The sequence below is a fragment of the Mesoplodon mirus genome, assembly GCF_964341445.2.
Source record: "Mesoplodon mirus genome assembly, chromosome: 3".
NCBI classification, from domain to species: Eukaryota; Metazoa; Chordata; class Mammalia; order Artiodactyla; family Ziphiidae; genus Mesoplodon; species Mesoplodon mirus.
The window spans coordinates 112,247,776-112,273,351 of record NC_138978.1 but is presented as its reverse complement, the minus strand read 5'-3'; the positions used below and the strand labels follow the sequence as shown (position 1 = coordinate 112,273,351).

General features: G+C 44.6%; 2 protein-coding genes across 5 annotated transcripts in view; both read right to left on the bottom strand.

The window, feature by feature from the left end:
• Nucleotides 1-713: 713 nt before the first annotated feature.
• On the bottom strand, nucleotides 714-8,017 carry LOC309799625 (3 beta-hydroxysteroid dehydrogenase/Delta 5-->4-isomerase; the record flags this gene model as incomplete). The annotated part of the gene is made up of 3 exons (XM_082612969.1): nucleotides 7,798-8,017; nucleotides 3,888-4,052; nucleotides 714-1,525 (listed from the first exon to the last, which is right to left on the bottom strand). The coding sequence occupies exons 1-3, from the start codon at nucleotides 7,940-7,942 to the stop codon at nucleotides 714-716; spliced, it is 1,122 nt and encodes a 373-aa protein (XP_082469095.1). The 5' UTR covers nucleotides 7,943-8,017.
• Nucleotides 8,018-16,258: 8,241 nt separating this feature from the next.
• HAO2 (hydroxyacid oxidase 2) overlaps nucleotides 16,259-25,576 on the bottom strand; it is a 215,880-nt gene continuing 206,562 nt past the window's right edge. For 2 of the 4 annotated variants that reach the window (XM_082613154.1, XM_082613155.1), the window contains exons 6-8: nucleotides 21,869-22,027; nucleotides 21,420-21,489; nucleotides 16,259-17,512 (exon numbers count right to left, since the gene is read on the bottom strand). In XM_082613154.1, coding sequence (XP_082469280.1) covers nucleotides 17,457-17,512; nucleotides 21,420-21,489; nucleotides 21,869-22,027 — 285 coding nt within the window. In that variant the 3' untranslated portion in view covers nucleotides 16,259-17,456. The remainder of the gene's footprint in view (nucleotides 17,513-21,419; nucleotides 21,490-21,868; nucleotides 22,028-25,576) is intronic. The other 2 variants (XM_082613152.1, XM_082613153.1) reach the window with 2 other exon arrangements.

Sequence of the window (25,576 nt, the reverse complement as noted above, 5' to 3'; positions counted from 1 at the left end):
TGGGTTAAATGTCCCGGTCTCATAGCAGTTAGTGTGACTGTGAACGAGTTTCCTTATTCATCAAAGGGAATAGTCATCCCTACCTTGTAGGTTTCTGGTGAGGGTTAAATAAGTGATATATGTCAGTCATCTAATACATGCCTGAAACGTAGTAAGTGCTTAGTCAGTCCTAGGTTCCCCTTCCCGACACTTCTGCCCACCCCAGTCCCGAGCTACTTTTCTAAATAGGAGACGGTGATTGGGCGGGGTGGGGAATAAAAACGTGTGCAATCACATAAACCACAACTTCCTCCAGATTAGTCATTAAAACGTTTATTATGTTCATTCAGCTGTGTAAAGGAATATGAACTTTTAAAAGAAAAGAAAGGCTTTTGCATTTAACAAAGGAAATGGAACTAACAGGCAAAACTCTAAGTTAAAAGAAGCCCATATAGCTCAGAATCGGCAACTGAAACGGTGGCACCAGCAGCTGCAGCAAATCACCTTGTCTGGCCGTCCCCTGGAGGGAGGGTTGGGCAGAAAGCTTCCCGTTGGGCCAGTGACAGGGAAAGGCTTCTGGTGGAGGGAGGAAGACAGTAAGATGGTCATCTTATAAAAGGGAGGCAGGAGGACCCAGGCTTGTGCCTGTGTTGTTTGCCGTATGAAGCTGGAAGGGGAGAGCGTGACAGACATCTCCTAACTATACCCACATCCACATCGTTGTCACCCCCAGATCAGTGAGTCTTTGTTTTCAGGGTCTCCTTGTGCTGTTTCACCAGGGAGCCGACCCACTCCTTGGTTTTCTGCTTGGCTTCCTCCCAGGTGAAGAGGGGCTCATACCCCAGCTCTCGCTGAGCTTTCTTATAGGAGAAGGTGAACACACTATTTGACAGGGTTACCAGGTGGCAGTTGAAGGGGGGTCGATATTTGTAAATTGGACTGAGCAAGAAGCTCACTATTTCCAGCAGGAAGGCGAGCCAATACTTCAGAGAAACAGGAAGGCTAAACCCGGAATCCAGGCAGAGGCCCCATTCTTTGCCCAAAGTGTAATTGAGGTCATCATAGCTTTGGTGAGGTGTGCCGTCTGAGATGTAGTAGAACTGTCCTTGGATGCTTGGGGCCTTTTGGGGGTCCCGCAGGGCCCTCAAGGCCAGAATGTGGGCCCAGGCCACGTTGCCAACATAGACTGGGTTGACTCTGGAGAACTTGCAGTGATTTGTCAGGATGCCATTGTTCTTCAGGGCACTGTCCACGTGGGCAAAAAGTAATGGGCTCCCCTCCCCATAGATATACATGGGCCTTAAGGCACAAGTGTACAAGGTGCCGCCATTTTTAAGAGCCCACCCATTAGCTCCCAGCACAGCCTTCTCGGCAAGCTTTTTGCTGTATGGGTATGGAGAGGACCATGCCGTTTCAAGATGCTCTTCTTCGTGGCCGTCCTGGATGATCTCCCTGTAGGAGTTGGGCCCAGCCACCTCTATGGTGCTGGTATGGATGAAGACTGGCACACTAGCCTGGACACAGGTCTCCAACAGGAGCTGGGTACCTGCCCACGGGGAGCACACTGTCAGTGTCAGGAAATAGTCCAGAGCCAGCCATGCCATGGACCACGTCTGCCCCTAACCCTCAAGGGAATTGGCTATTGCACATGAGGAGTGCATTCCTTTGTGTTTCTGGCTAAGATCAGATTACGCTAAAGCCACAGGATGAAAGCAAAAATGAAAAGAGGCCAAGATTTGGATTCTGGAGAGCAAGCATTTTCTAGGCTTTTGGATTTCATGGACCAGTGTATGTACTTTTAATTTCAGAAAAGGACAATGAGTTGCCACTTTATATTTTGCGGAGTAAAGAGATTTTAAAATGATCATTTATCATCTTTACCACCTCATTAAAGATAGGCTATTTTAACTTAAAAAATTAGGAGGCCATACTCTTAGAATAAGGACAGCTCTGATCCTTAGGCAAAAGAGGACAGCTGAAGGATTCACATCACACACACACACACACACACACACACACACACAGAGTTGTATATAGGTAATATATACTTTTAAGTACACATTGAATTGTTTGTATTTTTCTCCTTTTTTTTTTTTGAAGACCAATAAAAACTTGTCACCAGGAGTTTTTTTTGAGTCACTGAGCAAATGATTGGTGGGTTCTGGGGAGAAGCTGGAGATCCAGACTCTGTTTCTGATTGTGTGTTTCCTACAAAGGCCACTGCTAATTGTGGCTGTGGCTTGTTTACCCAGGTATGAAAAGTCGGGTGGCAAAGCTTCCTTTTGCTTAACTTTCTGGAGCTAGCACTGGCCTTGTGTGTTGAGCCGGAGGAAGAAGCAGAAAGGAGTGCACCCTCTGCTGGTAATATCTATCATGGGAGGATCTTGCAGAATCCCTTTATCTGGGAAGAATTTTAGCTCATGGAGGTAACCCAGAGCGCCTTCCTTACAAGAAGGAAGCAATTTCCTGGGCAAAGCATCATTTTTGGGTGGTATTTTAAAAAATCCTTTTTAAGGTCTTTGTGCAATTTGCTTTTCAGGAGAGACAGCCTCCTTTTAAAAAAATTAAATCTAGAAGCAGAGAAAATTCAGAGCTAATTTACCTGCAGAGGGAGAAATGGCCATGATTGTGAAGTATTTTCTAAACCTGTCAGGGATGCTAGTTTTAGTCAATGGAGGCCTCTAACACTTCTCAGGGATTTCAAATCCCCTATTGTTGGGAGCCGTGGAGAGTAGAAATTATGAGAGGGGGGCCGAAAACTCGAATGGTTAATCTTAGCACTCTCCTGGCAAAATGGGGGTGACCGGGGGTGTGGCTAAGTTGAAACTAGAAATGGTCTTTTTTGAGACAGTGCAATTTTAGGCTGGAGATGCAAAAGCAATGAGTTGCTTTAGAAAAGGAGTCTCTGAGTAGACTAACTCTGGTGGGCAGGGCGTGGAAGGCAGATGGACTGGGGTGCTGTGGTCCTAGAGAGACTGGCCTCCAGGGGTCAGAGGGAAGATACTACACAGCAAGCTAATAAGGGATTTAAGCTAGTCCCTTGAGTGACTGTGTCTAGATTTAAAGTAAGTTGGAAAGCCACAGTTCAGAAAGAGCCACCAAGCACTTATGGGATGAGGATCTAAAGAGGGTGTACTTTGGGCACCTGGCTGGGAGCTACTCTTCAATGATAGATCTGGTAGTGAGCTGAAGAGATGGTATTACGGATAATGGGAAATTATTCTTGTTAAGAAAATATTACAGGCAGACAAGTGCTGGCTAATTCTGTACTGCCAGACCACTGTGAACCAGCTTTGCTAGTTCTCTTGTGAGGAATCCTTCTGGGGGGTGAGCAGGAGGGCTCTGGCATTCTCTTTACCCTTATTATCCTTCCTTTGCAGGAAGTCCTGCCCGAAGGAAACCAGCCCAGAGCTGTGGCCTGTCACTCCTAACTGACTTGGAGGTACCTCATACCACAGAGCTCTTAGTTCTTGGCTGTATGGTGACCCTCAACTTAGAGCCACACAGAAAAGCTAGCATGATGACCAAGGAAGCACTTGTAAGGTCTGGTTCCAGCCCAGTGGAGACAGGAGGTGGTTGGATAGCAAGAGTTTGAGGTTGGAGCTGAGTCAACACTTGATTGGACCAGCAGAAGGGTTTTCGTGGCCTTTGGACTCACACAGGCGTGGGTTTAAATTCTAGCCCTTTCACTCCTCCCCAGAGGGCCTTGAACAAGTCACTTAGCCTGTCTCAGCCCTAGTTTCCTCATCAAAAATACTGAGGATGATGGCCTTGAATCTCTGTTGGTGGTGATGAGGAAAAATACTTGGTGCCCACCCAGCAGGTGTCCACCAGCCTCCTCCTCACTTATCCCAGCTTCTGACCCTCGCTTGCCCACTTCCCTTCAGCTCCTCCCCAGGATCCTATACCTTTCACATTGACATTCATGATGGTCTCTCGCTGAACGGTGTTCATGACGTCGATGATGGAGGCAGTGTGGATGACCACCGAGGTGCCCCGGCAGGCTTCGTTCAGGCACTGCTCATCCAAGATGTCTCCTTCCAGCAAGGTCAGCCTGATCTTGCTCTGGAGCTCTGTGTGAACAGGAGTCAGGTCACTGGAAGGCTTTCTGGATCTAGAAGATTCCTGATGACCCAGGTCTTTAAGGACAGGTAGATTGGGGGGAATGAGGAGTGGGGAGGGGGGAACATCCCATGGAAGGACCAAGTCAACAAGGGCACAGAAATCAGCATGTGTAGCATGTCTTGGGAAAGAGCAAACATCTCTTTCCATCCCATCTCATTCTAAAAAAGAGAGTTTGAGCAGTGAGGGGTCAAGAGTGCCTGGAACACAAAATTGTTAAAGAGACTCCTGGGGAGTTTATAAAATTCATTAAGGAGAGAATTTGCATTTAATTTGGTAGGGAATGGGGAATCCGGTATAGCTAGGTTTTGAATTAAAGGAGAAATGTAAACAGAGTTGTGCTGTAGGAAGCGAACCCTGGCTGCAGTATTATAAAGTGGATCAGTCTAGTGGATATAAGAGAAAGCAAGGTGATTGAGGGATTAATCACACCGTCTGTACCACAGTTCACATGGGGAAAGACTGGAACCGGGCATCCAGGAATGGAAGCAGAGAAGGGGAGAGGTACACAAGGTCCGACTTTCAGACCTTACCTTGCCAGGTCCTGGTTCTTACTGGTGATGGGCTGGGAGGAAGAGTCAAAGGCAGCCTGAGTTTTTCCCACTTGAGTGATCAGTAGGATAGTGGCGCTTATTAACAGGAATTTAGGGTGGGCCCGAAGGATGGATTTAACGGAAAGAGCTCTTATTAGATATCATCAAAAGCAGATACCAATGCTGAAAATGAGCCAGCCACCGAGGGACTAACATTCCGGCCATCTAGCGAAGGGTTGCGGAGACAACATCAGGGTCTCTGGCTCCTCTGAAGCCCGCGGGAAGTGGCGCTACTGTGCACTGCTGGTAACATCATCACCTCAGATTAGCCCACGACATAAATGCCACGCTACATGCAGCTTGGATAAATACCCTGCACTCATTTTGTGCTTTTTATTTTGCACACGACTTTCAGCTTTCTGATTTCCTTTCACAGCTATCTCATGAGATGGGGATTCTGATTTCCACTTTACAGGCGAGGAAACCGAGGCTCAGAGAGGGTGAGGAAACGTCCAAGTCACACTTCTAATGAACGGACTCTAGCCTGCCCCCCCTCCCCCACCCCCGCCCCGGCTTCAAGCCTTGCTTGCTCTCCCGTCACCCACACACAGGACTGGCACTTTTCTGGGGCAGAGTAAGGACGTCAATTGAAATGAAATTGGCAATGGACGGCAGAGAACAGTGAGAGAGAAATTCAGAGTGAAAAATTCAGGGCTGCAGAATTTCCTCCTTGGGTTACAACTTGGAAGAACCTTAAGCCTGCTCTCCTTAAGCCTCTGCAAAATTAGCTCCGCCCCAATGCTTCCACTCCAAAAAGGCCACGAAGTGAGAGAAAGGCAGAGGAATTAGCCGCAGAGTGGAATTTTCTGACTGTGTTCCCACGTCTGCCCTGCCCTGCCCCTCCCCTACTCTGCCTCTCTTTCAAGGCTAACTTCAGCAGACTGGCTCAAAGGAATTGTTATGCCCTGACGCCCAAGGCCAAGGGAGGAAAGACCTCTTACCCATTAGTATGCAGGGCTGCAGAGAGAACAGCAGAGGGCGCTGTGTATGCCTCGGCGGTGGAGCCCTAGCTTCCTCCTCCAAGGCTCTGCGGACTTGGCCAGTGTTTTGTATAGACTGAATATGCAGCTGCTTACCTGGTGTGAACTGGATTGGAGGGAGGCCCAGAAAGAAGCTACTAGACAAACTAGTGGTTAAGAGCACAGACGCTGCAGCCAGACCGCCTGGGTTCAAATCCAGCTTTGACATTTTCCAGGTGGGGGACCTTGAACAAGTTAATTAACCTCTGCAACGTCTGCATATTTGTGTCCCCTCAAATCCATTTGTTGAAATCCTAATGCCAATGTGATGGTGTTAGGAGTTGGGGGGATGTCTGGGTGGTGATTAGGTCATGAGGGTGGAGCCCTCACCAATGGGATTAGTGTTCTTATAGAAGAGACCCCAGAGAGATCCCTCGCCCCTTCCACCATGTGAGAAGGTGTAGGCTATGAACCCGGAAGAGAACTCTCACCAGGACTTGACCCTGCCTTGATTTTGGACTTCCAGACTCCAGAACCGTGAGCAATACATTTCTGATTATAAGCTACCCAGCCTGTGGTATTTTGTCGCAGCAGTCTGAATGGACTGGATTCTTCTGTGCTTGTATTCTCATCTTTAAAGAAAGGAGGACACTGTTACCCATCCCAGAGGATTGTGATGAGGAACCAATGAGTTGACACACATAAAACACTTAGCACAGTGCCTGGCACAGAAGGAACACCGTGAGCGGTCTCTGTTATTATCCTGACAGAGGCCCCTGCCCACCCATGACAGCGCCTGACTTATTCACATTGGGAAGATGTTCCTCTTAGGTTGAGCATTGCCCTCTCTGGGCATAAGTTGTCAGACTGCAAATATTGCTGAGATGTAGGGATTACAAATGGTTGATGTTGATCAGTTGTGAATTTTTTTTTTTTTAAATCAGAGACGCTGTTGAAACAAAGGATAGAGGAAATAGGATGTTTGCAGAGGTCAGGGGGGAGGAAAGGAGAACAGAGCGATGGGCAGGGGCCAGGAGAGTGGGCTGGGGAGGGGGGGCCTTGGGTGGGGAGAGGGGTCCTCTGGGCAGCCAGGGCCTGCATGTAGACAGCCAGTCCACTGGGGCTGGGGAGGAGGACAGGGAATTGGTTTGGGAGTGCATAGGGGGGAATGGCAGAAACTGAAGATTCACTTTGCCAAGAGTCAGCCCTAGGGCCGTGTGATTGGAGCTCTAGTCTAAGCTCTGCTACCCATTAATCCGGGTAGCAAGTCACTTTACCTTTGTGGACCTCAATTTCCTCATTGTCCAGATGGGTGTTACCCCTCTCCTACCTTCCTCACAGGGTTATTTTGAGGATTGGGGGGGCGAAACAGGTTGGAAAATACACTATAAATCAAGCTTTTGCACTGGCACCATGGGCAGCAATCTGGAAAGAGAGACGTGAGGTGCTTCAGCAGATTCTGCAGTCACTTCCTTGTGGTGATGAGGAGAGAGGCGAATGATAAAAAGAGATGTACAGGGAATCCACGCAAGGGGTGTCCGCACTCATGCTGCCTCTTGTTCTGTTTCTGGCTCCCTTGCTGCAGGCCTGTGCATGCCCTGCACTCCCCTCTCTCCTGCTCCGTCTCTAATTCTCTCTCTCTCTCTCTCTCTCACACACACACACACACACACACTCACTTCACCTTCTCTTCCTTCTATTTCACCTTCACTGGAGATGCTCAGTGAAGCCACAGAAAGACCAGAGCAATCAAGAGGGGCGGGGACCCACTGGTGGGGTCTCCAGGTTAATGGCACTTGCTCGCCCTTTGCAGATGGTACATAGAAAGTGACAAGTCATCAGAACATTGAAGACTTGTTGACAAGGGAGAAAACTGAAACATGATTTTCTGGATGAGAAGAACAGAGGCTGAACTGGCTGGTCTACAGCCACCCTCTCTAATCCTGGGTCAGGACCAGAATCATCTACTGACACCATCTGTGATTACACCATGGTATTACCCCATCTGTAATCTCCTTCCTGATAACATGGGATTAGCCTTGATTTGACTACAACTTTCCTTAGGTTGCTCGACAAGAACCCCTTCCCCACACCTATGCAGGGTTTAAAATGGAGTTACACACCCATGACTCAAGTTCACTTACTAGAAAATTCCTCCCGAACTTCTGGTCTGAAGACTTTGTCCAGCACCCGGATCTCCTGCAGCTCCTTCTCCTCTACCAACAAGTGGATGATCCTCTGACCCAGAAACCCTCCTCCTCCTGTCACAAGGCAGCTCCACCCTGCCATGGCCAAACCTGGGCACCGAGAAACACTTGCCAGGAACCAGAAAACACTGGGGAGCAGTTTGGATGAGAGGATGACACAGGAGAGAGCCTAAAAGAAATGTCAAGTGATTACATGCTCATAAAAACCCACTGTGTTCCTTCTACGCCATTTTTGCAAAAACCCCATGCACCCCCTCCCAGGAGTAGCTGAAAGAAAATGAAAAAGCTCTAACCTGTTAGATTGTTGCAAGCCAGATGAAAGAGCTGGGTTCTGGTCTCCTTATCTCCCAAAGACAGGACTGGAGGGAGCTTTATGTGCTGTTGCCTCTGACTCAGCCCACTTCACCTTGAACTCTTACTCCATACTCATTGCTCACCCCTGGTCACTTCATCAAAAAGTGGTGAACTTTTAACTTGTATCTCTCATTCCTCCAAAGCACAAGAAGAGAAAGCAAGCTTCAAGGCCACAGTGTGATAAAGATTCTTGGTTCTACCCTCAACAGGACTCGTGGAGGTCAGTGTCCACTGTCTGGGATTCACAGTCTGTAAACTTAAGCTAGACCAGGAGAAATCTCCCAGCACACTGTGTAATTGCTGCCTTGTGCAGTAAATACATCTGGGTGGGGCGGGGCGGTGGAGTGTGCCTTCACTATGGAAGGCAATTTTCTTTCCCACCCAATATATCTGGAGCCTCAATTTCGATTTCCCCCTGGAGAGTTCTGGGTTTCTGGAGGAAGAGCACCATTGAAGGGAAGCTATCTGGTGATAACCACCTAGTCCTAGGGCCTGTACAACGAGAGTAGGTGTATGGCTGTTAGCTTAACTAACACCATCTTGGTCCCTTACAGTTTTTCCTGTCCTTTCACTGACCCTACTCAGAACTGTGCAGTGAATTACTTCTCTGTCGTCAATGGCTTTGTAATAGATATTAATAGATTTTGTTTAATAACTATTAGAGCCAGGTGGCCTCTATGCTCTGTTAGTCCCCAAACAATGATGAAAACCTTTGCTGATGTATTCTCGGTGCCCATGAGACTAGTTACCCCTTCATAAATATTAATGTAGGAATGCACGTCCTGCTTCCAAGCGCTGACCCTCATACCCTAGGTTAGTTATAAAATTGTCCTGATGGCCCTCAGCAGTGCTGAGTGCAGCTGTGAATGCCTCTGGATCATTGTTTACCAAGCCCTACTCTGTAAGTTACAATCTAATAAACTGATCCATTGATTGCATGGAGCTGCCTGCCTCATTTTTCCTTCTCAAGATGTCTTCTCAGTTCGATGGGCACTTTTTCTTCCCTCTGTTCTCCAACAGTAGAGATCTGTAGCTGTGGGCCACAGTAGCTTTTATTATGAATGTTTGCACTCACTCCAGATTTTGGTTGCAAAACCACTCTCAGTAGATTCTTGAACTGAAGATGCCTATATGCTTCAGAAGCCTGTGCCCAGAGATGCCCAAATACCATCGCCATAAGCTTCGCAAGATACTGTCAAAAAATTGAGGTGTAATTTACGTGTGTTAAAATATCCAGATCTTAAGTGTTAGTTCAATGAACCATTACAATTATGTACACCTATGTAAGAAACCACCCAAAACAAAATATAGAACATTTCTTCCCTGCAGAAAACTCCTTCCTACCCCTTTCCAGTCAATTCCCATCCTTCCAATCTACCCCAGAAACAACTACACTCTGATATTTAGTGGATAAATACTCTCCTAATTTTTCTTCTAAATTTATGGTTCTGGGTATATATTTAAATATAGAATCCATTTAAAATTAACTTTTGTACACTGAATACAGAAAACTTTACTATTGTATTCCTTTACTGTCTATCCATTTGCTTTCATCAGTTTTTTTTTGTTTTAATTATTTGCTTGCTTATATTTACTCTGGGTTTAATTTACACTTCTTTTTCAAGTTTCTTATGGTCAAAGATTGGATACTTGATTTCTTCTTTTTGACAATGCGCATTTGCATTTAAAGCTGCAAATTTCCCCCTAAGCATTGTATTAGCTGCATCCAACAGTTTTGATGTATTAGATTTTTGTCATCATTCAGGTAAAAATATTTTTCTAACTTACCTGTGATTTCTTCTTTGATGTGTGAGTTACTCAGAGCATGTTGTTTAATTTCTAAAATTGGGGATTTTTTAGATATCTTATTGTTATCAATTTCTAATATAATACTGTTGTGTCCAGAGCATATACTCTGTTTGACTTTGATTTTTAGATATTTTTGAAACTTGTTTCATGGTCCAGCAAAAATGGTCTATCTTGGTGAAATGCCGCATGCTCTTGAGAAGAATTTTTCATGTTTCCATCAGTTGTTGGGAGTAATGCTTTACAAAGAGTGGGTTTGACCCCCTACTCCAGGTCTCTCCCTCTCCCCATGTTATAGACATTCTCCTCTTCCCACTAGGGACCTGACTCCCAATGCCTCAAACACACTTGCTTAGGAAAGGTTGACCCTAGTCACTGAGTTATAGCAGCTTGTTCCCTGAAGCTATCAGCACTAACTAAAGGCCCTTGTCTTGCTGAGACCCGTAGAGCCTATCTGAGGCCACCAAAGTGCATCATACAGCTTTGCCTGCTCTAGCAATGCTGTAAGTGAACCATATACATCCCCTGTCCTCTTCGAGGCTGGCATTTGTACTCATTCCCCCAGCTGCTGGGAGTGTTGGAGGCTGGTAGATTTCAGCTAGTATCTCTCTGGGAATTGCCTTCAGTCAAAGAGCCAACAGAACAAGAGTTCAGCGTCTCTGAGTGGAACCAGTAAACTCTACATACAGTGAGACATAAAATAAAGAGGAAGGCAGATGGGGACCACAACATCACCTTTCTTTTATTTCCAAACATCTTTACTGAGATATAATTTACATGCCATAAAATTAACTTGTTTTAAGTATACAATTCAACTATTTTAAGTAAAATTATGGACTTGCATAACCATCACCATTGTCCTGTTTTGGAACATTTCTATCTCCCCCAAAAGATCTCTTGTGCCCATTAGCAGCCACTCCTCATTCCCACTCCCCAGCTCTGGGCAACTTTTATTTATTTAAAAATTTTTTTTAATTAATTTATTTTTTTTGCGGTACATGGGCCTCTCACTGTTGTGGCCTCTCCCGTTTTGCGGAGCACAGGCTCCGTATGCACAGGCTCAGCGGCCATGGCTCACGGGCCAGCCACTCCGCAGCATGTGGGATCTTCCCGGACCGGGGCACGAACCCACGTCCCCTGAATCGGCAGGCGGACTCTCAACCACTGCGCCACCAGAGAAGCCCTAAAGGCATTCTTTATTTCTGTTACAGTGTTTTTGATCTCCAGCATTTCTTTTTGATTCTTTCTTAGAATTTCCATCTCTCTGTTTACATAACCCATCTGCTTTTGCATGTTGTCTACTTGGCACATTCGATCCCTTAGTGTATGAATCAGAGTTGTTTTAGATTCCTGGCTTGATAAATCCAACATCCCTGCCATATCTGAGTCTGGTTCTGAGGCTTGTTCTGTCTTTTCAAACTGTATTTTTTTGCCTTGTAATTTTTTGTTTAAAGCCAGACACGATGTGCTGGGTAAGAAGAACTCTGGTCAATAGGCCTGTAGTGATGTGGTGGAAGGGTGTGTGCTGGGGAAGTGTTCTACAGTCCTATGATTAGTCTTGGTCTTTTGGTGAGCCTGTGCCCCTGGACTGTGAACTTTACTTCTCAATCCCCCCATCCCCCCTAAAGTGGGACAGGATTGCTAGAGGGGGCAGAAGTAGGGTATTTCCGGTCTCCCAAGCTGGTTAGGCTCTGATAAAACCCTAGTAGGTGAGGGTCTGGTAAAGTGGTTTCTTTTGAGGGCAGGCCTTGTTAAGAACAGTATGCACTGGCATATATCAAAATGGTTATTTTCCCCTCCCCCTGCTAGAAGTTCTAGGGGTTTTTTCTCGGATATTCACTGTGAGAACCTAGTAGAGTTCCTGTAAGTAAAACAAAAGTATTGGGTGGGGTGTCCTTCTCTGACTGGGTGCCCCCAGAGTTTTTTTAACTCTCAGACATGTCCACACCTAGCCTCCAGCAATTCATCAGTTACAGTCCAGGTTTTCTGATGCCAGTGCTGGTTTTCACTGAGGCTTCTGCTCATAGATTTCTGCTCAGATAAATTGTGATTCTCTGTATCTGCCAGTCTCTCCAGTTTGGGGGGTGGTGGTGTGCCCTGTGACCTCACTTTTCTGAAGGATCTAGAGAAGTTGTTGATTTTTCAGTTTGTTCAACTTCTTACTTGTCGTTGGAATGGACCGGCAACTTCCAAGATCCTTACCTCCTGGATTGGGAAACAGAAGTCCCCCATATTGTTTACTTTTCATGATGAGAATCCAAGGAGATTGGTATTATTATTTAGTAGAGGAAACAAAAGATGTTTTGAGTCTTGCCAAACATCTTGAGGACAGTGGAGTCAGAATCTGAATCAGGGCCTCCCTGGTGGTGCAGTGGTTGAGAGTCCGCCTGCCGATGCAGGGGATACGGGTTCGTGCCCCGGTCTGGGAGGATCCCATATGCCGCGGAGCGGCTGGGCCCGTGAGCCATGGCCGCTGGGCCTGCGCATCCGGAGCCTGTGCTCCGCAACGGGAGAGGCCACAACAGTGAGAGGCCCGCATACCGCAAAAAGAAAAAAAAAAAAAAAAGAATCTGAATCAATAAAACCTGACCCTGGGGTGACTCTAAAGCCGATCCTCTTTATCAGAAAATAATGCTTATCTTTTAGATACCCAGTGTTCTGTTCAATTGTTGAAACTTTCCAATGGGGAAGATTTCTCTGCCTTCTTTATCCATGCATTCTAATGTAGGACATTTTTAGGGGCCGAGAAGTCCCTTCTGAGGTTTCATATGTATCTCTCCATGTGACTGTGGACATTCCGCTGTCCACACTTCGGATGCAATGAGAACAGCCTTTGGCACTATCTTTATAACATCCCTGCTCATCGCCCTTGGGATCTTGGATCTTGGATCTAGCCCTCTGAGTTCAGAAGGAAAAGCAACTTAAAAAATGACACAAATGTGTCTAGGACCAAAAAAAGAGTACAGTTATCACCCAGGTAGATGTATACAGGAAGAACTTACACTAGATTCTCTTGTAAAGTAAGCTAACTCCATTATCTACATCCCAAATTGCCTTCTTGCCATTTGTTATTGTGATTTGTTTCTCTTACCCCAAACCAGTCTGGAATGACTCAGTCAAGCTGCCACCTGGTGATTTCAGGGCTGAAGAGACTTCCTGGCCATCATGCCTACCTAGAAGTCCCTATAATAAGTACAGTTATTACAGAGAAACTTGGGGAATTTTACTGCATGTTCATCAGCCAGCAAGATAGTCTGAGCATGAAAAAAAAAATCTGATTTATGAGATGGTGGTGGGGTGGTTAGGAGAGTGGATGTTATCTTACCAAAGATTTATCTGGTTTCAAACCTTATTTTCAAGGTTGCTTGTTTATTCTTTTACACCACAAAAGACAATGAGGTTCTGAGATATTCTCATCTGATTTCTGACATAAGAGAATAACAAGACCAAAGTCATGGACTTAACACAAATTGGAACAGGCTTCAACAAGTGGTATCTGAGGCATAGTCCTGTGATCTAGAAGTGGAATTCCAGAGAGTGAATTTCTAGGAAGTTCACCAAGCCCCAGTGGATGTGATGCTGAGTCCCAACTGGAGACAGGGGTATGAGGGCTGAGGAACAGGGAAGAGAAGAGCAAAGTCTATCTAGGTGCCGTCACATGCTACAAGAGGTGGCTGGGTTGTCCAGTTCTCTCAGGAGTCTGCCCAAAGCCTGCCCACTGTCAGAGTCCATGTTCTTGGAGACCCCTGGGTAAGAGAATATTTCTCAGACTTTAATTTCTTCAGTTGGTTGAGCTCTTTAGTACTGTATTGAGAAAGCCTACATCTATCTAGTAAAACTATCCAATACGACTGAAATAAAGATGTCTCCTTTCTCATTTATTGGTCAAGGACTGGTATAGTCTAATTTGTTTCCAGAGTTCCTGAATCTCTTGTCTCTTTTCACTACCTCTGCTGGAGGTCAGTGCACTACACAGAATAGACATTATTTAACAGGATCCTGTAGCATCCTAGGTCACAAAGACAAATATTTTAGGTTTTCATTTGTTTTTCTGTTCTCTCATGTCGCTGGCATTTGCTCTGTGAACTAACGTTAGTTTCCCAAGATCCCTTGCAGTGGTGCATGAGTTAGGCTATACCAGGACCACCCCCACCCCATAACCCTTTTTGATCCTGTGAAGCTGCCATCTTTTCCAAGGCACATTGTTGCTACTCCGATCAGTGTGTTGAGGGCCTTCTTCACACCCCTGCTCAGTTAGGCCTCCTGTCCCACAGAGCAACTGTGACTGCTGTGTCAGCCAGGCAGTTGCCCTTAGAGGCGCTTCCTTAGTATGTCCCTAAATTTTAGCATAAGCGCCCCATCCTTGCTGCCAAATTAAGACCCCTTCTTGGCCTCAAAATGACCATCAGCCCAACAATGCAGGAGCCAATTTTAACTTTTAACTGAATAAAAAGTTAGGATCTAACACAAGGGTCATTGTCAATTATCTTTTTCCTTTTATCAACCCATTAACAATGATATCTAACTTAGTCTCCCAGGCCTCTTTTCAAAGACCACAATCCTATAAACAGTCTACTGCTCTTTAAGTGTTCTAACTACACTAGCTTTACTTCCCTTCTTTTATCTGGTTCGTCTGTTCTGCCCTGTCTCATAGATAGGGAATATGATTTTTGTGGGGAATATTTTATATGGATAGCTCTTCTGTCCAGAGTGCAAGTTTCCATAGTTATCTCATAGAGATATAGAGGATGTAAAAAAATATAGCTATTTAAGTCATTACTGATCTTCCCTTTAAAGATCATTTATTTAGAGAAGGATCAAAGGAGCTGATTATTTGGAAGTCTGGGTGTTCACTTCCCCTGTATTCTGGGTTCTGAATACACCCCAGTATAGGCAAACAGGACTCTCTAATAACACCATACTTTATTTTCTCTTTATACATATGTAGGTGGCATATAGTCCATACATTTGGGTTAGGCAGATGGCTATAGCATTAAGAGTTATGACCAGAGAGGCTGCTGCAGGACTGCATTTCTTTCTGTGTTTCCCAAGCTATCTAATGTTCTCTTGACCGTGGTTATGTGGGATAAGCTGGGCAAAAGTGGAACTGTACTGTGGCATGAGTTCATGCAGCAAAGTGTCGACTCAGGAATGATAGGAGACTTTTCATGTCTTTTGGCTTAGGTAGTGACCAGTTCAGCTTGGTTCTGTCCTAACTCACTGTTTTCCCTCTGGGACTTCTATACTTCTCCATATGTGACAGTGCAGTTTGATCCAGCTTTGTCTTTTTTGATTAATTCATTTAACAAATATTTACTGAAAGCCTTCCATGGTGTTGGGCATGGTTCCATGTGCTGGGAATGAAGAGGTGACCACAACTGATAAATGTGGCTGTGCAGCTGCAGATTAGCAATAAACAAACAAAGGATAAGTTAACTGCCGATTGTAATAAGTGCTGGGAGGGAAAAAAAAACAGGGTAATGCAATGAGTCAAGTAGAGACTATTCTAGATAGGACAGTCAGGGAACTCTCACTTGATTGGGGCAGTGACTTTTAAACTGAGATCTAAGTTTCTAGAAAGAGCCAATCATGGAAAGAGATTGGGGAAGGACATTTTATGTAGAGGGGATAGTAAAGGTGACAGTCCAGAGGCAAGAAAGAGTTTGGCTTGTTTAAGGAATAGAAAGGAGGCATTATGGCTGGGGCATAGTGAATGAAGCAGAGAGTGATAAAGGATTAGCAAGAACAAGATCCTGCAGTGCCCTGGAGAGCTGATGATCAGTGTAGAACTGATACTCAGTGGAATGGGAGGCCACAGAAAGGCCTTAAACAGGTGAGGTATAGGATTTGCTTGTACTTAAAAAATCTATCAGATTGTTGTATAGAGAACAGAGTGTAACAAGGAGTGAGAGAACATGGGGAAACCAGTTATGAAGTTATTTATTTAGGGCACTGGAAATTCATCCTTAACTTTATTGTTGACTTCAAGCGTCAGATCTTATTCAGCTGGATGCCCCTGCTCTAGAAGTCTATTTTTGCTGACTACTAGTCTGGGGAATTTTTACTCTGGTAGGGCATCTATTCATTTTTCCATCTCTCCTTTCACCCACGTATCTTCAGTCCATCCACCCATCCATCCATCTATCTATTCATCTATCCATCCATCCATCTGTCCATCCCACAAACGTTTATTGAGATGCTACTATATGCCAAGCCCAGTACCAAGTATATAGTTTCTTGCTCAGAGCCATGTACAGTCAATTAGTGGTGAGAGACAAATAAATAAACATAACACATTATAATAAGGATTGTAATAGTATACTGTGCAAAACACAATAGGAAACACTTAACAAGTAGCCAGGTAAGAATAGGTGACATTTGAACAAGGTATTGAAAGATGAATAGGAATTTGCCAAATAATAATAATAAAAGCTACTATTTTTTAAAAGGAAACATTTATTTATTTATTTATTTATTTATTTATTTATTTATTTATTTATGTATTGGCTGTGATGGGTCTTCATTGCTGCATGCAGGCTTTCTCTAGTTGCGGCGAGCGGGGGCTACTCTTCATTGCCATGCGCAGGCTTCTCATTGTGGTGGCTTCCCTTGCTGTGGAGCGTGGGCTCTAGGCTTGCGGGCTTCAGTAGTTGTGGCACGCAGGCTCAGTAGTTGTGGCTCGCGGGCTCTAGAGAGCAGGCTCAGTAGTTGTGGCACATGGGCTTAGTTCCTCTGCAGCATGTGGGATCTTTCAGGACCAGGGATCGAACCTGTGTCCCCTGCGTTGGCAGGTGGATTCTTAACCACTGTGCCACCAGGGAAGTCCCAAAGCTGCTATTTCTTAAACACACTAGAACTCTGAACTTTACATACATTATCTCAATCTTTCTCCCATCCTAGCGAGCTAGGTAGTATAATCCCCATTTTATAGACAAGGACATGGAAGAACAGAGAGATCAAAAAACTTTCCCAAGTCACAGTCCTGTCAATCCTATGCCTGTATGACTCCAAAGCCTATGCTTTTAACTATATTATTTCCCTATTATCTACAGATAGGAGTATAAGTTTTGTTGGGGAATATTTTATATGTATAGCTCTTCTGTCTAGAGTGCAGATTTACATAGTTTCATAGAAATGTAGTATATTCAAAAATTTTAATCCACTAGCTACTTCAGTTATTATTGATCTGCCCTTTTAAGATGTCTTCTTTCAGAGGAGGATTTTAGGCAAGAGAACAGCATATACAAAGCAGTGAGGCAAAGAAGAGCATCGGCACATTTGAGGAATACGAGGGATTTGGGGTGGAGTGGTTGAGGGTGCAGGGGATGAGCCTGTGGACAGGATGGGACTGAGGCAGGATGGCATCACACACCCTATTAAGATTTTGTCTTCTTCCTGTGGGCGAACTCAGCAGTCAGTCCCTTCACGCTCTTTCTCTACAACTTGGAGAACTGGATCAGGTCCCGACTGATCTCGGCAACTGACCGGCAGCCTAAAAGAACAATGTAGTTAAAAAGCTCATTTCTCTAAAACCCCAGTCACCTACCCCACTGTGGGGAAGAGATGGTCTAGTGGGAACAAGCTTGACTTGACCCTTGTGCTCACCCTGATTAAATGTTATGTATAGAGAATGAATCATCTAATTCTGATTGCACTGGGAATTATTTTGTGAGCCTGTGCCGGTGTCTTCTTTTAAAACAGCCATGTCAAAACGGCATGGTAAAAATGTAAAAAACATATTTCGGCCTTTTGAAAAATCACTTTGTGTGCAGTGGATACCCTTGAGCTTTATCTCCGTCGTGATAAGGCTTCAGGACACAGGAAGTATCTGTCAGGGAGGAATATGACTCAGGGAAAGCAGACAAGATAGGGCGAGTGTTTCATACAACTGCCTTCTATGAAAAAGTTTTGTAAAACGCAACACCCATCTTTGGTGGAGGAGCTTCATTAAAATGAAAAACTGGGACTGAGATGAGACACAGGGATTGGAGAGAGTGACTCCAGACAAATGTCAAGAGAGAAGGGAGAAAGTGAGAACACGAGCTGGAGAACTGTAGGCGCAGAAGACAGTGAGAAATCACTGGGGATAAGAGGATGTATAGTGTTTCACTTGAAGTTCTTTCCCCATCTGTGATGTATGCACCGTCACCTCCCAAAACCTAACTAGCAAACTGTATTACTCACAAAAGTATAACTAATGAGAGGGTCTTTTCCCAAAAATGGAAGTGGAGGAAATGGTTGAGTTTCATGCCTGCGTGGATTATAAGGGACAGAAACGGCAGGTGTGGAATACATAAATAACCCATAAAATGAATTAAGTCAGCAGAAGCAGGAATTCAGAGCCAGAGGTGCTCTCATCAGAACTGACAATGAGTTTGAGAGCTCTGGGTTTCCACAGGGCAGACAGAATAATGCAGCTTCAGAGCAGGCAGACCTCCTCAAGGAGCACAGAGATGCCAAAATATAATCTCTGCTTATATATTGTAGTAGAAATAAATATTTAAATTATGTAAAAATGTCTCAGTAGTTGCATCAAAGTGTTGTGATTCCATTTTGAGATGCAAAGTATCCATTCACATTTAAGCCCTGGTGATATCTGTGTACTTGTTATACTTATCAGTATAAACTCATCAGATTGGGTCTGGGTCCCACAAGGTACCAGGGACATTGCCTTACTCTTGGTAGAGGTTCAGTAAAAGTTTAAGAGTGAATGCATAATTACAATGTATTCCTGCTTTTTCATTACTGTAAATTATGTGGATATTCACACTAAAAAGCTTTGGCTAAATTAAAGCAAAGTGGTTAATTCCAAGCAATAAATCTCAAGAAGATTCATATACTTTTCTGATTTAGCCCCTCACCTTACGAGGGATGAGAACTGAGTAAGCTGTGTGCAGGCTTGTACTGATATGATTTATATGTGCACATTTTTGTTTTTTAAGACAAATCACAGTTTTACCCTTTTTATAAATATAATTTCAGCAATTGGTCTCACAGTTAGAAAAACATTAATTTTAAACTTCTTTTGCTTTCAACCCTAGTGCAAATAGTGTTCTCCTCCCAAATCTGTGATGTCTCAGGGTTATAAGGGAAAAATATCACACATTTCTAGGTGAATTAGGGAAGAGAAGTCATATTGACTGATCACCTCCTGGGTGCCAGGTTTGTGTCAAGGCATCTGAGATGCAGTGTGCAGAGAAAAGCTAAGGGGTGACAGAATCTCTGGGGTTTCACATTATGATTTCACACTTTAGTGAGTTCCACCAAAAACGCAGCCCCTCCTTCAGCTGAGACCCCCTCTCCCCGGGGACTAGCCTGTGGGGCGTCTTTCCTGGGGGAGCGACACACAGAGGATGCTGAGGGATGGCCGTTGGCCTAGGTTTTCTATTCTTCCTCTTCCTCCCCAAACCCTCCTCTCCATCCCACATTTGGTTGTTGATTAGTAATTTTTCTATACATTTAAAACAATACATTCTCACTGTAGAACAATTAGAAAGAAAAGAATATAAAAAGTCAGGCATAAAGGTGTTCATAATCCTGCTTTTTCTTTCTTTTTTTCCCGCCCCCTTTAAAAAAGGGTGCTCTCCATGCTCTATTTCAGAAAAAGATTTTCCAGCCACCATTTCCACCCCAATGGTTGTTAAGTATAAACTTTTGGTGGAAGAAAAAAGCTTTGTTATTGTGAATTCCCCCAACAGGCTTCTGTTAAAGAAGTTCAGATATCATTTCACAAGGACAGGAGAAAATATTTGGGGGAGCAGGAGAAGTCACCTCAATCTCCTGGAATCTGCAGAAACCATACATATTCCCATCCCTCTTCCCACCCCCACCACCCCCACCAGGGGCAAAACACACCAATACGATATTTGTTCACACTTGTGTTCTCCCCTCCCTCATGGGAGCAACTTGGGTCATTTATTGCCTTATCTTCATAGGCTTTGGCCCAAAATGGACAGTCCCGGTCCTTGACGCCTTAATCCATTTCCCTTTTTTTCTTTTAAACTGCTAAGTGGAAAGGGGCTGGTGCTGGCATTAACGTCGATCTAAGTTTTCTAGCTTGTACTACTCAAGCCCAAAAGGGTGAGTCTGCAGCCCCAGTGGACACTATGCAACTTGGACGCTGAGTACCAGATACTTGTCTAAATATCAGATCAAAACCAGACTTGAAAAGACCTGGATATCTTGCCTTGTGCCTAGCACATGTCAGATGCTCAGTAACATCATCTACAGAAATAAGTTAATGGCGTGAAAGCAGTCTTGACTACACTTCAGAGCTCTTGATTCATTATTTCCTTACTTCTGGAGGAGGTTTCTGTTATTACCATATTTTAGAATTGAGGCGTGGGTGGAGGTCTTATTGGGGTTCGTCTTGTCTGTCTCTCACATTGCAATTGATTACCATCTATAGCTGACAGTCAAAGACAGAGCTATTGGCCATTGGCATTTGGGCAGGACAATTCTTTTCTGTGAGACAGCTCCAAGCATTTTAGGATAGCTAGCATCTCTGGTCTTTGAGCACTAAATACCTCCAGTACGCACCCTGCATCATTGTGCCGATGAGAAAAAAATAAACTGACCCCCCGAACAAAATGCCCCTGAAGAGAGAAGTTACCATCATTAGTTGAGAACCACTATTTTATAGGATACCTGGGATTCCAGGTTTTGCTAAACACGTATGATTTTTTGGGTTTTTTTTTTGCAGTACGCGGGCCTCTCACTGCTGTGGCCTCTCCCGTTGCGGAGCACAGGCTCCAGACGCGCAGGCTCAGTGGCCATGGCTCACGGGCCCAGCCACTCCATGGCACGTGGGATCTTCCGGGACCGGGGCAGGAACCTGCGTCCCCTGCATCAGCTGGCGGACTCTCGACCACTGCGCCACCAGGGAAGCCCAACACGTATGTTTTTATGAGCACTGCTTTACAGTCATCTCATTTTTGACTGAAATAGCCTGCCTGTAACTTCGAGCCATTCATGCTTGTCTTGCTGTCTGCGGTTACGCAGGATAATGCTTCTCCTTCTCCCTGTTCTGTCCTACTGTTTGTTTCTATCTCCCCAGCTCCTCCATGCTTCCCCTATGACATAATTTCTCTACTCTTCACAGTCCATGAATATTACTTAAAAGATGACACACAGAACCACATCTGACAAGCCTGATAGGATCTGAGCAGGCCAGAATAAAACGGGACCCTCTTTCCCAAAATCTGAAATTGCATTTGCTTTTGTAGTAGATGTATCATATTTTGAGTTTGTGCTTAATCTTTGTCTGGCACATTCCTCCCTGTTCTTTCCTTTGGGCAGTCACTGGGTCTGGGAAAGGTGAGCTAGAAGGGCCACTGCTCCTGTTCTTTTATACGGCCTGTTTTCCATTCTGAACCAGAAAAAGAATTGTAAAAACTTACCTGTCAGGGTCATGGAAGTGTGGAATTCATTTTTTAAAATGTTCAAAACTTCCTCAACACCATGTTCACCCTGCTCCCAAGGCAGAGAGAGAGAGAGAGAGAGAGAGAAAAGGAGAGACAAAAAGAGGCATGAAGGAACATTCTGACCATGTGCTGAGTATAAATTCTAGGTGAGCTCAGAGCTGTGCTGGGGAGGACAGGGCTACCTGTGAAATTAGAACTATGTTGGGAATAATGGAAAGCAAAGAGGAAAATGTAGGGTGACAGCTCTTGAAAATGTGCAACATGCTGCCGAGGAAGCATGGTGGAGCTGGAGAGGGGTCACTGTCCTTCAGGATCTGTGGCACCTTCCAACAAACAGCCAAGCTTGGGGGTTAAACCACAGAAATGTGTGGAAACGAATGAGAAGCGTGGTACCTTCTGGCTGGTTTTCACGTTGCCACTCTCACCTTGTAGGCAAGACCCCATAGGATGGGTCTCCCCAGAAAAACACATTTAGCCCCGAGGGCCAGAGCTTTCAGCACATCATTGCCGGTTCGGATGCCACCATCCAGGTACACTTCAATTTTCCCTTTCACAGCAGCCACCACTTCTGTCAAGGCATCGATCTGAAAAGGACAGACAAGTGTGGTTCGAGGGATTTCCCTTTTGACTCTCAGGGTGTCAGGGGACAGCAGCGCCCCCTCAGCATGGGCTGGCACCAGGAGGTCCAAGCAGGGGTGATGCCTAACTGTTCCTCCCCTCCCGTGCTTGAGGCTGCAGGTGCCTATCATAGCAAGGCAGCCACATTCCCAAGGTCCAGGGACTTTCTGCAGGCTCCCCGTTCTGCCATTTTCTTCTCCGACAGAGATGGAGCAGAAACCTCTGTTCCTCTTTACATCCCGTAGGGGACATTTTCCATTTGTAGTGTTCACTTTAATGCTCTTCTTTTTAAAGAACATTTTGACTTTTGATTTTCTCCTACTTTTTCTGTTTCTAAGGTGGCACAGCTAGAAATGCTTTCCATTGCTAAGGCCCTAAGTCTTTTTGGCGAAACAAGTGTGATCGGCCATGACCCTAGTGTCTGGACCACAGCCTGTACAGTGTAACTGGGCTGTACATCATTCCTAATACAACACATTTGAGCAACTTGTTCCTGACTCCTTTGGGGGTCATCTGAGACATGGGATAGGTATGCAGCAGCAACACTGTAAAACCAGGGTTGAAGACTTCGAAAGACAAAATAGAAACAGCTGATCACTCTGGCCTGGTTGCTCCACTGGACCTTTTCTCTCACCTTGTCTCTTTCATTCCAGGATCTTTGGTCAACAGGCCTTGTGGACCTAAGGTGTCCCAGACCAAGCTGTGTTCCTCCAAGTCTATAAGGAAGAGTGACTGCAGAGTCTAGGAGGAGGGTCCTGGAGGAAAAGGTTCTGGAACTGCCTCGGGGGTTCCTGTTCTGTGCCTCTTTGAGGAATGACCAGAGAGTAGAAGTAGAAACTGGGCCCTAAGAGGACTTGTGCTGCCAAAGGTGTCAATTCAAATTCTACCTGAACAAGATCCTTCGCTGAGACTGAGCAGAGTATGAAATTAGGGAGGAAAGAACTTTGTACTTTAATTTACAAGTGGAGGAGAATTGAATACGTCGTGACTTACATGTAAAGACCGGAGGGAATTCACATCCAAATAGGGTATTTTTACCGTCCTACCATGGTATTATTTTGAATATTTCTACAAACTATTTCTACAAATATTGCGAGAAATGAATAAATATAGTTGTGCAAGGACTCTTCTAGTGAGCCATAGTGCACAATGGAGCTGACAGTAATTTGAGAAACAGAATAGGGAGTGAATTTCAGCCTAGGGTTCCGTATGGCTTGAGAGTTAATTTTTGATAATCCACAACAGGGCATTCATTAGAGCCTTCTGGCGATAAAGGCTGGCTGATCCTTTTCCCTGGTTCCAGTAGGACATACAGGGGTGTTAGATATGGAGTCTTATAGAGATGGAACTTTGCTCAGAGAGTCACATCCCTCACAAGGAGCGGACTGGGTTGAGAAGACTGAGGAAATTATCCCCAGCACAAAATTTAAGGGGTGCCAAAAATATAAATAATATTTGAAGACAAAATTTTAAAAAATCAAATGGCAAACTTTGACCTGTGAGCTGGGGGCTTGTTTTGATAAATAAAGTTTTATTGGAACCAGGGCCAGAATTACAGTGAGATGAGTGGGGCAGTGTTATGCAAGTGCAGGGACGGATCCTGTCTTTGTTAAAAATGTTGATATTTTGTTCACCACGGATTTTTTTGCATTAAATTTTTTTTTTTTTTTTTTTTTTTTTCTGTATGTGGGCCTCTCACTGTTGTGGCCTCTCTCTTTGTGGAGCACAGGCTCTGGACGCACAGGTTCAGCGGCCATGGCTTACGGGCCCAGCCGCTCTGTGACATGTGGGATCTTCCCAGACCAGGGTACGAACCCGTGTCCCCTGCATCGGCAGGCGGACTCTCAACCACTGCGCCACCAGGGAAGCCCTGTATTATATTTTATTAACATTTTCTCAAAAGTCAATACTCTACCCTGTTTGCTGCTAGTTGGTGAGGGCCTCTTTGCTTTCTGCTCCTATTGTCAGCACAGTTGGGACAGCTCAAGACCTGCTAAGCTCTTTTGCATCCTCTGTTCTGTCAGTTACGAGGTGTGTGGGAGATAGCTTTGTGGGCATTCTTGAAGGAGTTGGGTGAGAGAGCTCAGCGTGTGTTCTGAAGACCTGTGTTCTTCTAAGGTCTTAGGTCAAGAGTTGGGATGGGAAATAGGAGGCCTGACCACTCCCTGCAGTTCAGCTCTTATGGAGAGTCATAGTAAAGTGTGCCCCTTGCTCTCCATCATTCCATGCCTGTTTGCTATCAGATAGAGCCTGGTGGAGAGGAGGAGGCCAGTGATTGGTACTTGAAACCCCCAAGCTTCACAAGCCTTGAAATGTACAAACTGGCTGATGTAGCTTTTCTATTTCCTGGAATTTTTTTTAAAGAAGTAATTGAGAATGTGCTAAAGATTTAAGGATGGTCACTGATGTGTTGTTTAAAATAGTGAATGCTTGGAAGCAATCCAGATGTTCAACAATAGGAAGCTGGTCATATAAATTGTCTATTCATACTACACACCATTAAAAACAAGAAAGCATATCTATTGAAATAAAATGAGATCGATATATTAATACATGGAAAGAAGAAAATTACATAATATCATGTATAGTTTTCAAACGTAAAACGTTATGGTCACATTAAGTTGATGACCAAACTATTGTCAGTATGATAGTGCTTTTTATCTTATTCTTTTTGCTTATGTATATTTTATAGTTTACTTGTGGTGAACATGTCTTACTTATATAATAAAAAGGCCAAAAAAGACTTTAGAGGAAAAAAACCCACTTCCCTTTCTCAAAATGAGTCAAGCGGCAATAGAGGAATCTCTTGAAAAATATAAGCTATAAATCTCCATGAAAATAAATTAACAATTGGACTTCCCTGGTGGCACAGTGGTTAAGCATCCGCCTGCCCATGCAAGGAACACAGGTTCAATCCCTGGTCCAGGAAGATCCCACATGCTGAGAAGCAACTAAGCCTGTGTGCCACAACTACTGAACCTGTGCTCTATAGTCTGCGAGCCACGACTACTGAGCCCGCACACCACAACTACTGAAGGCTGCGTGCCTAGTGCCTGTGCTCCGCAACAAGAGAAGTCACAGCAATGAGAAGCCCGTGCACCGCAATGAAGAGTAGCCCCCGCTTGCTGCAACTAGAGAAAGCCTGCGTGCAGCAACAAAGATCCAAAACAGCCAAAAAAATAAAAATAAAAATAAATTTTTAAAATAATTTTTTAAAAAAGAAAATAAATTAACTCCCTTAAAAAGTTCTTTCCCTTCCTCCCTCCTTTTCTTTTTCTTTCCCCAGACTCCATCTATAAGGGACAAATTCATAAGTTAGGGGAAAAATTAGACTGTCCCAGATTTTTAGCAAAGGATTCATAGGGCATTTTAAAGTTTTACTGTGAAAGACAGTTATTTATTAGCTTCCGTTAGGCACTGTTTCTTCCTGGGATGTGTCATATGAGAAAATATGAGGTTCCAATCCATGCAGACAGGCAAGCTTCCAGCTGAATGCTTCTTCCGGAAGGCAGGAG